At 41.7% G+C, this 15,340-nt stretch overlaps 1 protein-coding gene across 1 annotated transcript in view; it reads right to left on the reverse strand.

Annotated features, from left to right (window-relative positions):
• Window positions 1–3,340: 3,340 nt before the first annotated feature.
• The window catches only part of pds5b (PDS5 cohesin associated factor B), a 30,524-nt gene continuing 18,524 nt past the window's right edge, over window positions 3,341–15,340 (reverse strand). The window contains exons 13-35 of the mRNA XM_070843412.1: window positions 14,080–14,193; window positions 13,770–13,851; window positions 13,627–13,675; window positions 13,293–13,432; window positions 12,760–12,875; window positions 12,529–12,634; window positions 11,963–12,123; window positions 11,620–11,743; window positions 11,049–11,207; window positions 10,739–10,807; window positions 10,412–10,548; window positions 10,051–10,174; window positions 9,656–9,860; window positions 9,203–9,317; window positions 8,705–8,837; window positions 8,463–8,582; window positions 7,937–7,999; window positions 7,702–7,847; window positions 7,514–7,586; window positions 5,977–6,389; window positions 5,751–5,831; window positions 4,240–4,336; window positions 3,341–4,113 (exon numbers count right to left, since the gene is read on the reverse strand). Of these exons, the coding sequence (XP_070699513.1) occupies window positions 4,081–4,113; window positions 4,240–4,336; window positions 5,751–5,831; window positions 5,977–6,389; window positions 7,514–7,586; window positions 7,702–7,847; window positions 7,937–7,999; window positions 8,463–8,582; window positions 8,705–8,837; window positions 9,203–9,317; window positions 9,656–9,860; window positions 10,051–10,174; window positions 10,412–10,548; window positions 10,739–10,807; window positions 11,049–11,207; window positions 11,620–11,743; window positions 11,963–12,123; window positions 12,529–12,634; window positions 12,760–12,875; window positions 13,293–13,432; window positions 13,627–13,675; window positions 13,770–13,851; window positions 14,080–14,193 (2,860 nt within the window). The 3' untranslated portion in view covers window positions 3,341–4,080. The remainder of the gene's footprint in view (window positions 4,114–4,239; window positions 4,337–5,750; window positions 5,832–5,976; window positions 6,390–7,513; window positions 7,587–7,701; window positions 7,848–7,936; window positions 8,000–8,462; window positions 8,583–8,704; window positions 8,838–9,202; window positions 9,318–9,655; window positions 9,861–10,050; window positions 10,175–10,411; window positions 10,549–10,738; window positions 10,808–11,048; window positions 11,208–11,619; window positions 11,744–11,962; window positions 12,124–12,528; window positions 12,635–12,759; window positions 12,876–13,292; window positions 13,433–13,626; window positions 13,676–13,769; window positions 13,852–14,079; window positions 14,194–15,340) is intronic.

Below are 15,340 nucleotides of genomic sequence, written 5' to 3' on the forward strand. Positions count from 1 at the left end.
GCTCTGGGTGACTTACCAGCGGACGGTGGGGCGCAGCCAACCAGCTGTGAACCCACCACACGTCGCCTCTCCAAATCTGTCAATTATTATCCAAAGCACCTGACGCACGAAGGTCTCCAGGCGCAACATGATGTAAAGAGCCCCAATTGACCAATCTTTTGCAAAGCAGGGACACATTAGTTTCAGAGGTAACTAAAGTGATCAATAAGGGGGGGGGGGAATCATACTTAATCTATTCCTTTCCCCCCCCTCAACGTGTGTAAGCGAGGCCTCGGCTTTGCATTTGCTTCAAAATGAGCTCTGATTTACCTGAATTTGATAAAGCGCAATTGAGACGACAGAATAAGAGAGTGACCCAGGTGCACAAGCCCTAATGTGCTCTCAGTGACAGCGCCATTATCATACATCCTCACCCGCACATGATCTCATAACTCCATTTAAATGTCACAAGTCGAGAGTACGAAATAAAAAAAAATAAATAAAAACTCATCTGCATTTCTCACTGGATCATGTCCAGGCAGGAGATGATGGGGGCAGAGGGGAGAGGAAGGGGTGAGAAGGGGGGTGAGGAGAAGATATGCAAACAGCAGAGTCAGTGTACCCTGCTGCACCACGCTCACATTACTTCCTTATCTTCCTGCTTTCAGCTCTGTTGCTTGGAAACTCAGGCCTCTTACTGCTGGCCATCTTGGTCCATACTGCACCAGCATGAATATATGAGGAGGAGGTGTGTGTGTGTGTGTGTGTGTGTGTGTGTGTGTGTGTGTGTGTGTGTGTGTGTGTGTGTGTGTGTGTGTGTGTGTGTGTGTGCTTGAGGCATAACATCCCAGGTCAAAATGGACATTTCCTGGTAAGCTTTGAGAAATAGAGCCCACAGTATTTTACAGTGTTTTTATACATTTCATAAATTAAGTTTTGAAGTAACCTGTACAAAATAAATGAACAATAATTAAAGATGAACAGCAAATTTCAAGTTTCTCCAGACAAAAGCAGACATCTGAAGATGCCACTTTGGGCTGTAAGTTTGTGATGTACGTCTTTCACAGTTCTCTGATATTTTATTGACTAATAATCACAACAAATCAGCAGGTCACTGATAATAAAATTACACATTAGTTGCAGCTTTGAAATTGGGAACACGGCCGAGACGAAAAGGAATGTAAAAATGTATAAGAAAACAAATCAGAGCCATTTATCTATTTTTTAATCATTTAAGTTAAAAAGAAGTGGTTGCTTTATGGGAGGATTGTTTGGTTGTGAGTTGAACCTGTGGGGCAATTAAATCTGTTTTGTCAGTCACATTCAAGTTTTGTGTCCCCTGGATGTGTCCACATTTCTAATCATGTCATTTCTAAAGCGTCAGATTGACATTATTTATTAATGTTCCTAAATCCAGTTTTCTTGGTGTGGAGAAGTTTGAACTTCTCTTGATGAAAACTGGACTAATTCCATAAATGGAAGCCTGAAGTTGAAACCTGATCAATAAACCAGCTCTACACAGGGTCAAATCAAATAAGCAATTAAGATAGAACTCAAACAGGAACATTACACACAGTCTAGACACTGTTTCCCACTGATGTTCAGAGGTGAAGGATATTGTCGTTCTCTGTGTTTGCCTTGAGAGGCAGGTGTTAGATCTGATGCAGGAAAACAGACTCACCTGGCAGCCGAGCAGCATGTGATTATGGCCGGTCATGGATCATAACCAGGGGCAGAACGTGGTGTGTGGGTGTTTTTCCACCAAGATGAGCTGCGCTGGAAAGTTCCAATGTCGGGTGTGCATGCATAAGCAATGCAGAGCCCTGCTACTCTCCATAAGTAACAGGAAGAACATCATCGAGTGGTGCTGAGCCTGAGAGCACAAACTGTTTGTGACGGGACTGTCTGTGTGATTTAACTCAATGTACAGTGTAATTACTCATCTACATCAGTGGACACAGCAGTGTGAGCTGTGTTATGTACCTGTTTCCTTCTGTTTTGGCTCCAAAACCTTTAAAGGTTGTCAGATCTCAACAGATAAAAAAAAAATAATGCATCAGATTAACTGTTCTGTGTCATTCAGCTGCTCACACACCAATGGATTGGTAATACATTTTTACATACATTTACACATGTGCCATGTCCCAGATTCACACTAATAGTGTGATCATACATGTAAAGGGACAAAATAAAGTGTATATTCAAAACATTCACTATACAGTGCACAAAAGAGAGAAGCTGCTCAATGCTGTGAAATAAAATGGTGGCAAAACTTTGACACATTTTGTTGAAAAAAATAAATCTTGATTTCTCTGTGTCTTCTCCACAGTGGCATTTTATTCTTCAGTTTGATGGCACATATATTGCCAAATTGGCTGTCGGTATGAAACAGATACATTTCAGTTTCATGTATACTGTCTACAAAAGCAATAAACTGCAGCCTAGTACATGATAATACTGTGTCAACTTAATATTTTGAACTGGGACACAGATAAACAGCACTTACCTGTCAAACACAAGGTGCCATCAATTACTTGTGACGGCAGCTGTTTCCCAGCAGACATGCTGGGTCGTCACAGAGGGAAAAGCACCAGTGCTCCCTATAAAGACGCCTCTATCAAAGTGCTCCAGTACACCATGACACTGAACCAGGATGTACAAAACCAGGACCCTGAAACTGAAGCAGCTAAATGGAATTCAACCATCATTACTTTAAATTATTTACACATATAGTTTTCCTACTGTGACATGAGTACTGTATTAGTTTGCTTAATACACAGGTAAAGACAGCAACAGAGAGCCAGAGCTCAAGAGTTTTCAGCTTGTGTTACCACCATCACCACCACCACCAAGCAAAAATGGGATGAAGAGCTTGTCAGTGAAAAACAGGCAGATTTAATTAGAAACATTTTATCGCATTAAGTGAATCTGGACTGAATTTAACTGAAGGTGCGAGGACAGAAGACTGAGTTAGAGAAAATTAAGGTGTGAAATCCTACCTGCAACTTCACACCTCTTAGTTATTTGTGTAAAATTTACACAAATGCATTTACACTGTAAATGAATGAATCTTGTTACATATGGAATTGTGTTGTCTATGGTATAAGTGGGAGAATATCTTCATTGTTTTGTTTGTGTTGATATGATCCTCATCTGGGGACAGCTTAAAAGGACAGTCTATCAATTCTTTTAAATATATATATTTTGAAACAACTGTTCTTACTGAACTTGTGCCCACGCACTTACCCTTCTTCCGCTTTATTCCAGACACACCTGAAGGCGTCACAGCCGATCGTGTCTGAAGGACAAGCAAGCTGCTTCATCCAAGACTTCAAAGTGAAATAAAGAGAAATCGAGCATGTCAGGTTTTATAGAGAATTATATTGATACAACGGAGGATCTGACTGGGTGGATGTGAGGCCGAGTTAATCAGCAGTGACAAACACTACAACCACAGCTGCTCATGACTTCCATCTACCAGCAAGTACAAACCTAAAAATGAGACGCACACTACAATCTTCTCCAGAGTCAACTCTACATTTGGACAGGTTTCTGACATTTTTTTAATTTTTCAATACATGGTAAAAAAGGTATTAATATACAGAACTGTAAACAAAAACGTGTTTTCTTTTAAAGTAAAATGACACAATTAACGTCACAAAAAAAAAAAGATAATGGTTAATCTCTTTCAGTTTTTAAAAGTGTGACACAGAGGGAATGATTGATAAGCAATATTGCTTTATGGGAGCACTTTAATAATAATATCGGCGGGTAAAGGCTTTACAGCATCCCCCCAGTCAGCATCAAACACAACAACAGAACATGAAACAGACATAAGAGACTATTTACAAGAGTGATCTTTTTTTGTTTTTCTGTTAAAATTATTTCTACTTAATGTGTCGAACATCATCACAATGCAACAACCCACAGCTGATGATACCGATGTACTGATGTAGTGTGCATGTGGTATATGCAAGAGTGTGAATTTGTGTAACAGTAGGAGCGTTGGCATATGAAAAGTTTAAAAAGTTCAATGTCCGTATTTTCTTCGACTTTTGAGTAGACACGCTGCGTTCTTTTGTCCTCTTTTTTTTTTTTAGCTCATCTTCTTCGCCCCGCTGCCTTCTTGCGACCCTACGAAAGAGGGACAAAAAAAACAATAGGGTGAAAACTCGACAAGAAACTGAACTTAAAAATTCCTCCACACTTTTCAAATTACGTCTAAATTCTCAGATATGATTCATGTAAAATGTTCAGTACCTTCGGTGTTGGCTCGTCCTCCTGCTCCTCCTCCTCCTCCTCTTCACCTTCCTCTTCAGAATCGTCTTTAGCAGCTGCCTTCGACCGCCCGCCACGCCTGGGTACCACAGAGGGGACACGCACCGAATCAGAACGCCTCAGCGCGAAACAGGAAAAATGTTAGTAAATGTAGAAACACAGAGCTGCAGCCTGGATCAACACAGAATTTCTCTGAATTTTCTTGCTTCGTGTGACTCAAAATATCAAACAAATATCAGCCAAAAGTTTGTTGGTAAGAAGCATCTCTGGCAGATAAGTCAGTTAGTCACACACACACCTCACAGGCTAATAAGATGCAGAAATGCTTTAAAATACGCACTAGTCTGCTGCACTTCATGATGAGCCAAATGTATCTGTCTCGTCTATCACAGAGCTACACTCTACACTCTAAAAAGTAGCACATACATGAGCACAGCAACATATCTGAAAATATTTGTAATCAACTGTACTAAAATCAGGATACAGGTTACTGCAGACTCATGCTTACCCTCATTTCAACCAAAATACATTAACATGAGGCAGAACCAAATGAAACAAAAATGGAATAAAAATGGCACAGCAAATGCAGTAGTAGTGTCATTACTAAGATGCTTTGACAGGAAGCTTTGTGCTTTTCATAGAATTTCATTAAGACCCCCTGACAATTTGTTTCAGAATAAAAACGGTTGGCGAGGGGGGATGTTTTTTTATCTACTGAAACATGCACAGGTTTGTCCTCACACCGTGTCCTGACAGCCTTCTTTTCTACTGGCCTGGCCTGACTGGCCGGGAGCGATACAGTGCTGTGCAGCGTGACGCCGCGCTCCGTTTTAAGTTGAACTTTTGTTGGACACCCGCTTTCTATTTCTGTCACTTTGCAAGCGCCATAATGGACGAGGAACAGCCGAGCGGTGAAGGTGAAATGAGGAGCTGTCTGTACAAAAGCCGAAATAAGGTGGCAGCTGGTTAGGAGGAGATCACCAGAGAACTGATATCGGTGACGACAACCTGCTTGCTGTTGGCAATATTGTGTCATTTCCAGTACAGAGATGTCTAAATATCACAATATAAAAACGTGTTTACAGTTTAAACAGTACAAATTTGGGTAAGAGGTACTTTCCCATCTCTTACTTGAGTGATTACGTCTGCATGCATAATGACAACGGACGTGCATATTTGACGGTGTGGGCAGCGAGCTTCGCATGTCACGCGGTGCGATTATCTGATGCTTGCTTGCCATTAGAAAAAAAAATGTAATAGGAACTTTCAGGTACAATTCATGGCCTTTTCATAAGATCTTGTGCCATGTGAATTTTAGAAAAGGTACGTTGGACTGATCCATTGCAGTCTCTCTCCAAGATGGGGGTATGTGAGCAGAAATTTAAATTCCATGACACACAAACAGCACTGCAAGAACCTCACTACCATGTAGAAAACGTGTGCTGGAGTTTCTGCAAAAGGCTGAAAGATCAAACACCCAGTGAGCATCTTACGCTGGTTTCTTGGCAGGCGGTTGAGCCGATTTGGGTGGACGTCCTCTCCTCTTCTGCGGTGTCGACTCTGCGGACTCTGAGCTGTTGAACGAAGACAAAATGCACCAGAGTTTGAGTCAAATTTTTGTTGACAGACATCTGTGTTCCAGCAGCAGGTGTCATTAGTGAAGCTGGTCCATCGTTTGTATGAATTGACTGTATACAGGGAGGTTTTTCTCTTTCTTACCCTTGTGATCTCCGCGGCGCCCTGACTTGCCTTCCTCCCTTGGTCTTCAACTCCATATTTTCACTCCCCCCGTCATCCTCTTCCTCTTCATCCTCCGCTTCTTCCTCCCCCCTCTCCTCTTCCTCTTCATCTTCATCATCCTCTGGAGGAGGAGCAGCCTTCTTTCGTCCCCTCTTCCCTTTGGTGGGTGTGTCCTGACTGGCAGTGGCAGACTTTGGAGGCCGACCCCTGCGCCCTTTTTTCGGCGGGCTGTTCTGTTCGTCCTCTGGTCGGTTGTCCTCGTCCCACTGGTCCTCCGCCTCGGCCGCTGCGGTCGTGTTGGCTGCCGCCTTCTTGCGTCCACGCTTTGGCTTGCTGTCCTGGTCGTCACTGGAGGCCACGCCACGTTTGCGACCGCGGGGCTTTTCAATATCCTGTAGAGGAAAAAACAAATGGTGGACAAGGGCTTCCTGTTGAGTGAACCATGGCCTTTCATGACCAAGCCAGAACTCTTAAATTGCTATTCCCTTCTGAATGCTTTGAACTGTCTGGTTTCCACAACAGCTTCGCTTCCAGTGAAGAGAAACGTCAAAGCCAGCATCTACTTAATTAAATGTGAGAAACAAATTGTAAAGTACTTGTAAACACCAGTACATTTTTGTGAGACATTTGAATTGTGGCACAGTAACACCAAAATTATTTCATAGATGATCCCTTTATTTTAGAGAAGAAGACAATTGCTAAACTGTGCTGAGTCAGAACTAAACAAAAAGACAAAATTATGCATGCAGCAGGTCTGGAGGCTATTATTAATGAGAGTTTACTCAACGTGTGCTCGCTAGTCCTATCTTGACTTAACTCCGGCTGGTGTTTGCTCAGTAGAATCAAAACACAAAGCCCAAGGGTTTATGACCGGCAACACTCAGCTGGATCACAGCAACGTGCTCATTTCTACTTGTCCTACGCTACTGTGTCATTTCACATAATGTTTGTGGTTTTTTGAGCTGTCACACTAAAGTACAGATTAAGAAGAGTTTTCTATTAGTTATGATCCTCCAAGTTTGACATTAAAATATCATTGTATACAAAAACCATTTTCTGTTTGCCCGTTTATCCTGCTGGTATCATGGGCGCACAAAACCAAATCACAGTAATACAGAAATCAAGCTTCAGTTCCAGGAAATTGGGTTGTGCAAAGGTGATAAAAATAACAATCCCAATGATCTTTCCAACTAGAGGGGATGGATATTTTCAACAGAATTATGGCTGGGAGATAAGTTTAGAGATCAGTTTGGAACAAATAACTCGTTAATGTGATATTTTGGATGATTACTGAAGCTTTTGGGTGTCATTTACACACAAGACAGTGAGAAACACAAGTAATGTGGATCTAATGACCGAGCAGATGTTCATTTCCGCTCTGATTAAACACACAACTTTAAATTGTAAAAGCATGCAGCTTCAAGCTGAAAAAACAACACTGAAGCTCTGTTGCTGCATAATAAGTAGTGTGACGTGGCAGTAGATATTTTATCAGTATACAAAGAGGGTTTAATACCTTATCAGTGCTGTCTGCTCTCTTTAGGGTGATGTCTTCGTTTTCACTGTGATCCATTTCTGTGCTGTCATGCCTGAAACAACGAAATTACTATTTAAGCAGGGTAAAGGCTTCAAAAGATTTGCTGGTCAACTTTGTGGCACAGTGCGTCCTTAGAGGAGTGTGTCTGTGCGTCACATGTCTTGTACCTGGTCTTGCTGCGCTGTGGGGAGCCCGGGTTGGACGACGAGTCGTCGTTGCTGGCAGTCTCCATGCGAGAAGCTTTACTTTGGAGCTGTTTCCCCGCCGACGACAACGGCTTGTTTACTGCACCCAAAACGTTAGCCGACTTGGGCTTGAGGAGCGAGAGATGACAAGAGTTTGAGTTGGACGTGTTCAATCCAACAAAGTCTGATTTCATTTCACGGGCTTGGCTAAGCTTACCTTTCCGGGTGTGAAGAATGCCTTCATTTCTTGTGGGAGATAATTTTTTGTGTTGCTGAAATTCTGAAACAGAGAGCAATTTTATGTCAGAATGAATGACTGTAGAGACGACAATAGCCAAAAAAAACCAAACTGAAACACAAGGTAAGAATTTTGAAGAGAAGCTTTGCTCCTGCAGAACAATCTCATTAGTCAAAATGTGTGCTGGCTATGTTAATAATTCCTCTGGAAACCAGCCCATGTTCACACAAAACTGAGCAGACACTAAAAATAAGATTACTACCAGCTATCACAATCAGGAGAGTTATGTTTATATTTTAATTCAACTTTTCAAGGAGGTGCATACGCATTAGTACCCACAACACTAAAATGGGGGTGTGCATCATTTACAAAGTCCAGAAAAAGAAAACATTTCTACATCTCATTTGCAGCTCAGCTATTGCTATTTAAAAAAAAAACAAACTTCCCTGCTGGATATAAAACGTTTAAGATTTTCTATGAAATGATTTGGGGTGCGGACACCAACCTTGTCGGGTTTGGTGAAGAAGCATGAGGGCAGCACAGGGTCTTTTGGAGACTCCAGGCTGTAGGTGGTGCTCTTTGACATGATAATGTGCATGGCGACGTCACACACTGTGTAGAGTTTCTGTGCAGGAAAGATGCAAACATTTGGTCAGCAGGATGTGCTCAGGGTGGCAGTTAGAGCAGCGAATGAATATACTGTCCATATATTATATATTTGGAGTAGCTGAAGACTGTAATGTGTACCTCGTTGGTTTTGGTGTCGGTGGGCGCCTGGGCATCTTTCGTCTGTTTGATATTTTCCACCATTTTCCTTATGAAAGCGTGACTGTTGTTCTCATTCTTGGCCATGATAATCTCAAGGACGAACCACAGAGCCCTGACAAGGACAGGAGGTTTGACACTCACATACGGGATAGTTTTAGAGCAATTTCTTTTTAGGTTTAATTAAATCATAAAATAATTGGACAAGGCAGATGCAATTTATGAGTAATGGGAAAAGTTCAATGGTAACAGTTCTGTGTATTCTCTGTGGGGGGTAAAAGTTAATATTATTCAGCACTTACTGTTTTTATAGCAACACAGCTGCATATCACTTATAAGTATAGAGAAATAATATTGCCCACTGACCTAAGGCATTTTATCAATTCAAAAACAAAAAAAGTGTATTAACTTTACATTTTTCAAAGTATTCTTTTATCATTGGTGTTATCAGTAACCGACAGCTTTCCAGACATCACTTACTCTTTGATTTCTTTGAGCTGCTCGATGTCCTGTACTTTGACGTAGTCTGGGTCATGTGCGAGCAGGTGGATGGTGTAGGGCACCACATACTCCGGCAGCAGAGAGAATAGTTTGTCTGTTGGAGCACACACAAAGTAAATATTACACTACACTGTATTACCACATCCAAATAGTGCTATTTATTACTGCCATATGCAATGAGGTGCACCATAAAGACAGCAAAAGAGTTTATGAATTATTTTTCCCCTGGCTGATTTGTTTTGAATTTTCACTGTACATTAATATCACTTATTTTTAGCCCAACGTTCAACTGTTCTGGTTTTAGATACAAAAACTGTACAAGTAATTAAATAATGGAGGACTTGTTTCATGCTACAAACAAAGCAGCTCCAAAATCGACAAAAATGTCAGATTTCATAGAAAATGGCTTTGGATTTTGTTCAGTTTCTTTACCACTGATGGCGGCATGCTGTTTCAGGTACTCTCGGCGTATGTTGACGTTTTTCACCAGACACTGGCGAGCGTGAGCCCTCCTCTCTTTCACAGGGTCCTTGGCACACAGAGCAAACACTGCCATGTATTCCAGAGGCAGGCGGAGGCGGCACAGGCCTCGGTGGAGCTTCTGGGAAAAACACTGTCGCACCTGGTAGCACTCGTCCTATAGAGCGAAGAGAAAGAAGACAAGCACATTAGGAGGAGGGGAGCGATGGTAAAATGGTCCAATGAAATATGGGGAGGAAATGCAGAGATAGTGTTGATGGTAATGTGGCATCTCAAAACAATATGAAATCAAGTTCATTCATAAAAACAAACATTAGGATAAAGAGCCCTAAAATGAGCTTTCTTACATTGATGACGAGAGCACACAGCTGATATTGCTCCAGTGTGATGATTTCGTGATAGCAGGGCTCCTGTGCCAGCTTTAGCAGGGCGCACGCCGCTGCCAGCCGCAGCCTCGACATGTCTGGTTTACTGGGGGATGAGGGGAACGAGAGGGTAAACAGGGATTCTTCATATATATCTGCAAATGCATTTATGATTAAAGGCCAACATCCCCCTTGGATCCACAATACCCATTAAAACCCAGCACTTCACTGAAAATGACATGATTATAATCTTAATAAAAAGCCTTTCCCTGAGCTGCTCAAGAGGCGGACACACGCAGAGGACCTAAGGTCTGTTTAATAAAGCATAGGCTTTGCCATTTACCCCATTCTGCCCTGCTCGGTTAGGTCTCCATCACTGTGTAGAATCGCAGTCAGCATCCTCAGGGTGGAGTTGCCTGATTTGCTCTGGTTGTTCTTTACTCCTAGTAACCACCTCACCATGAGCTTTATGCCCTGGATCTGAAAGAAGAGGCGGGGGGGAAGGTCAGAATCAGCATAAATAAAGATGGATTGTGATGATAATTAAGATGGCAATTCTGTTGAAATGTCAAAAGAGTTCTTAAGATTCAAAGCCACGATCACTGAAACACACAGCAGTAGACTGAACAGGCAGACAGTTTTAAGAGATACACAAGGGTTCGCAGCAGACCTTGGCCAGAGTCTCCGGGGACACTTCATCATCAGGAACCCAAAGTTTGGTTGTCTTCTTGCCTGGGACCTACAGACAAAACAAATAATTACTGTAAGACTTACTTCACATGATATGAACGGAAAGACAGCAAGCATACTGGATCCGTGAACTGCGGTGAACTGTTTTTTGGGCCTCGGGGGAGTACTGTTTCTGGGTTTCCCCCATGACTTTTATTAGTGAAAATGCTAAGTGTTGAATGAATAGATAAACAATAATCAGTATCAAAAACTGGAACTACATAATAATATACAGTGTATGATGTGTGTACCCTGTCGTTCATGAGCAGATCCTTCACAATGAAGTTGGCGACTAGAGATTTGAGTGGTGCTGCAAACTGTTCTGGGGCCAGCTGAGCCAGGTGACCCAGGGTGGTCAAAGGAGTGATGAGCTGCTCCAGATTAGCAGGGTCCAGGCCTTTGTGAAGAGGCTGAAACACAAACATGTAACATTTCATTGGAGCACCCGAGGTCAGACATGCAGATCTACTGGTTTGCAAAAACACAGACATCATATATAGTTCATTGTTCCTGTTTAAACACTATGGAAAGATTGAGATGCATCGGAGTTTTATTAGTTCACTTCCAGGATATACTTTATGAAGTTGGAGTGTTGAGTCCACCTTTACATTTTGTAGATATTTTAGGATGATTTATCAATCTAATATGATTCCCTGCATGTAAGGAGAAAAGTTTAATTCAAATGAAAGAACACAAAAAAGTAAAGCTGCACAAAAACCGCTAAAACTGTTGTGCAAAGTGTGTCAAACCAGGAGATACACATGAAACACATTATTTATCAAGTCTTATGTGTAAAAGAAAAAAGAGATGTGACTGACTGACCTCGAAGATTTGGGCGAAGTGCGTGTCTCTGTTGGTAAACATGGCATTGATGCAGTGGATGGCATACTTGGCCTGGCGAGGGGGGCCTCTCTTGGCTTTGGCCTGTAGTACCGGCAGCAAAACACTTGGGGGAGCATGGAGGAGAACGCCATTACAAACTATAGGAAGTGCTGTCACAGGTCATCAAAAGTGCAGCATGCTCAAAGCGAGTGTGTCAGTCCAGAAAATGAATTACCACAGTGATTTCTATGTATAATTAAACACCAGTGTGACTGCATGCATCCTGCTGGAAGCTACAGAACGCCTGAGAGCATTAATCAGGCACACAGAATCAGAAACGTACGATTTGATGTGAGGAAAACTCTCTTCCATCTTGCTGCCCGTGTTCTTGAAGATTTGCAGCGCAGCCTCTGCGACCTTCTCGTCGTCCATCTTGAGACAACCCAACAGGGACTCGAACGTCTCTGCAGAGTGGAACGACACCGGGTGTGTGAACGACAGCACCTGCATGGGATGGAGAACAAGGGGTCAAACAGCTGGATAAAATCCAATGCATATTCAATTACAATCAGTGGAATCATCACAAAATGGATGAATATGTTTTAAGCCAACTCAATAGAAAGATATAAGTCTTTCGGTCGTCATTATTTAATGTGTTGTGTTTGTATCACTGCGATGACAACTGCTGTCAGCCGCACCTCCAGGGAAACAACGCAGGAGGGGCATTATCAATCACTGAATGTTCATTTTTTTTGTCAGGCCATCATTTCACTCACTGATTTTACCTGTAAGCGTCGCATTTTTGTTAAATGGAGCACCAACGTAAGATAATGAAGTGACAACCTAGTATTAATTATCACATTTTCTAGATAAATGCAGATGATATCCAGAGCGGAGCCCAGTTTTTACCTTCAGCAGTTCCAGTCCGGCTCGGATGGCCTCTTCAGTGGGGACGCCCTCCTCCTCATCGTCAGCCGTTCCGTCTATAGATTTGTTAACCTGCTTTATCAAAGCACTGACAGATGAAAGACAGAGATTAAAAAAGGTAAAATATTGCACAACTGAATCAAATATCTCTAGTATTTGTAGTCCTGCATTAATGTGATGATGTAAACACACACACACACACACACTGAATACCTGATGGACTCTGTGTCGATGTGTACGGGAGCAATTCTCTCCAGCAGGAACTTGACCATTTCCAGGAATGGATTGCTGGGCTGTTTGGGGCTGCCAAGCTTTTTGGTGATGTCCCGCTAAAAAGGTGATGAATAAATAATACAAAAAAAGAAAATTAGTAAGTAGTTAATTAATTAATAGAAATAAACAAAACATAGCAGCATTTATGGGACCTGTGTGGATGAATAAATGAATATCCAGTAAAACTCCTTACATACAGCATGTGAGTAAACAGGAATTAAACATAATGTCCAATCATTCGAGGTTTGTGCACTGTCAGGTATTTTAAAAACAGGCAACAGTATTCACTGTGAAATAACATTAAATGGTGAAACTGAGGGCTGAGTAGATTCAGTGTTAATAAGTTTTTAAATAAAATTTACGCTTACTATAAATGTAATGGTGTGAGTTAAAATAAAAACAGAGCCAGTGGAGGGATGACAGCTGTTTGAGCCACTAAACTGTGACCCTCAGACAGACAGGTCAGTGCTCACCACACAGACTTCGGCTTGCTTGCAGGAGCAGGTGGGGCTGACCAACGTTTCCAACTGATCTCTGATCCGCTCGTCGTCATCCAAGACCTGAGCCAGCTTCTTCACAAAGTCCTGAGCCTTGCCCGGGTCTGGCAGGTTCCCTGTAGACAAACAGAATTTAAAGCTGACGTGTACAATGAATAGATTTGAAGATTGGTTTAGTCATCCTGTTTCAGCAATTTCATTAGAAATGTTGTGCTTTTTTGCCTTTTATAGCCTACTTGCCAACTAGATGCAAGTTTTCTGGAAGAAATTAGATTTGTTGCTCTTTTTTAATAGATGTGAGATCCCTTACTTGTGATCACCATGACTTTGGCGAATACGGCCTTGCTCGATGCGTCAGACTACAAGAAATACAATAGGAAAAAATAGTTTAGAGACGTGAGACGGAGTATATCAATCCATCAGCTTTCTGTATTATGCTTCAGTCACATTTACCTTGGGTTTTTTGACCAAGTCCAGCAGGTCTTTGACATGGTGTCTCAGCAGATTCTGGCACTTCCACATCTCATTCAAAGCTCTGGGAGGCACAGAGGAGCCGGGGTCAAAGAGAGGGAAGCAAACGAGGAACGGTGGTAGTACAGTAGGAACTTTTGTTCCAGACAGCTCAAAGTTGGTGTTATCTTAAGACTGGATTTCACCACAATGTTCCACAGACTAACACAAACTTTAACATCTTCCACAGGACTGAAAATGGCAAGTCACGTTTTGCCAGTGTCGTGATCTTTTATAAGCGAGGCTGACTTACTTGACCGCATTTGTGTCCAGGGTGGCGTACAGGTAGTAAAGACACTTCATCCTCTCACTGGTTTCCAGGTTGTGAGGGACCATGTACTGGGCAAAGACCCGCTCCACAAGCAACCTGTACACACGGAGGGAAAGGAGAGAAAAGTTAAATATTTAGTTAAATATAATTAGTTTTTAAATGAAAACTAACTCAGTTTGTTTTTCCTATTTGGGGATCTGAGCTGAGAGTCTCGACGGTCATTACGATACATTTGTTTAATGAGATTATCCACACCAGAGCGAGAAATGAAGTCAGCTTAGAACAAAGTGCCATTGAACATTTCGAACACCCATGAAGAAGGAAAATGAGTGGGAAAAAAATCTGTATTTCCTGTGTTTCCTTATGTAATTTATAATTTCAAATATTTATGCATGAATGAGATTACAGTCCGTGACCAGTTTCTAAATAAAATATATCAGACCATCTAATGAAATAAACGGATATATCTCAACAGTCCAGGCATAATTTCACACGTCGTCCTATTTTCACTATAATTTACTATGTGGAGTATTTGACATTTAGACACTTTCTGGCCTTACATTTTGGATAAATGGTTTTCACAGGTTTTAAGATCGAATTTGCTGAGTAAGCACAAGTATTTCAGTGCTGTGCTGAACTACAGTTAAGTTACACAAACACACATTCACACACACACTCAGGAACTGCCTGTAACAATACACACTTTTCCTGTTGGCAGCTGAAGAGCTCTGCTGCAGCAGCACGATTCAAAGGAATACTGCACCCTCAGACACAGTTCAGCAGTTAAATCAGAGGTGATATTTCGTAGAGTTGTGTTTTGTCATTTCGTACCCCACCCCAGACTTTTACATCTACCTCTACTTCAGCTGGCATGAACTTCAATACTCACAGCTGCCAGTTTAGTAAATACACCCAGCTAAAATGAATGCAGTGTGATGCAACAGTCCTGCAACAAATTCTCCCTTCGTGAAGGTCATACTGTTCAGTTTTTGTTGAAACTATTTTTGAAAGGTGTAGATTCAACTGTATGGTCACTGTGGAAGATGTAGTTTGTGGTGCTGTTGAACTGCAGTGTGTTGTACTCACAGGTGTCTCTAGTTGTCCACCCCTTTTATATCAGTGAGGGTAGTCTAAATGACAGAAACACCACTGTATAATGTATAATATACAGTATATATACTGTATAATACTAAACAGTTCAATGGCACCACAAGCTACATTCTCAAAAACCCATTTTAATAAT

The sequence above is a fragment of the Pempheris klunzingeri genome, chromosome 14, assembly GCF_042242105.1.
Source record: "Pempheris klunzingeri isolate RE-2024b chromosome 14, fPemKlu1.hap1, whole genome shotgun sequence".
Classification (NCBI taxonomy): domain Eukaryota; kingdom Metazoa; phylum Chordata; class Actinopteri; order Acropomatiformes; family Pempheridae; genus Pempheris; species Pempheris klunzingeri.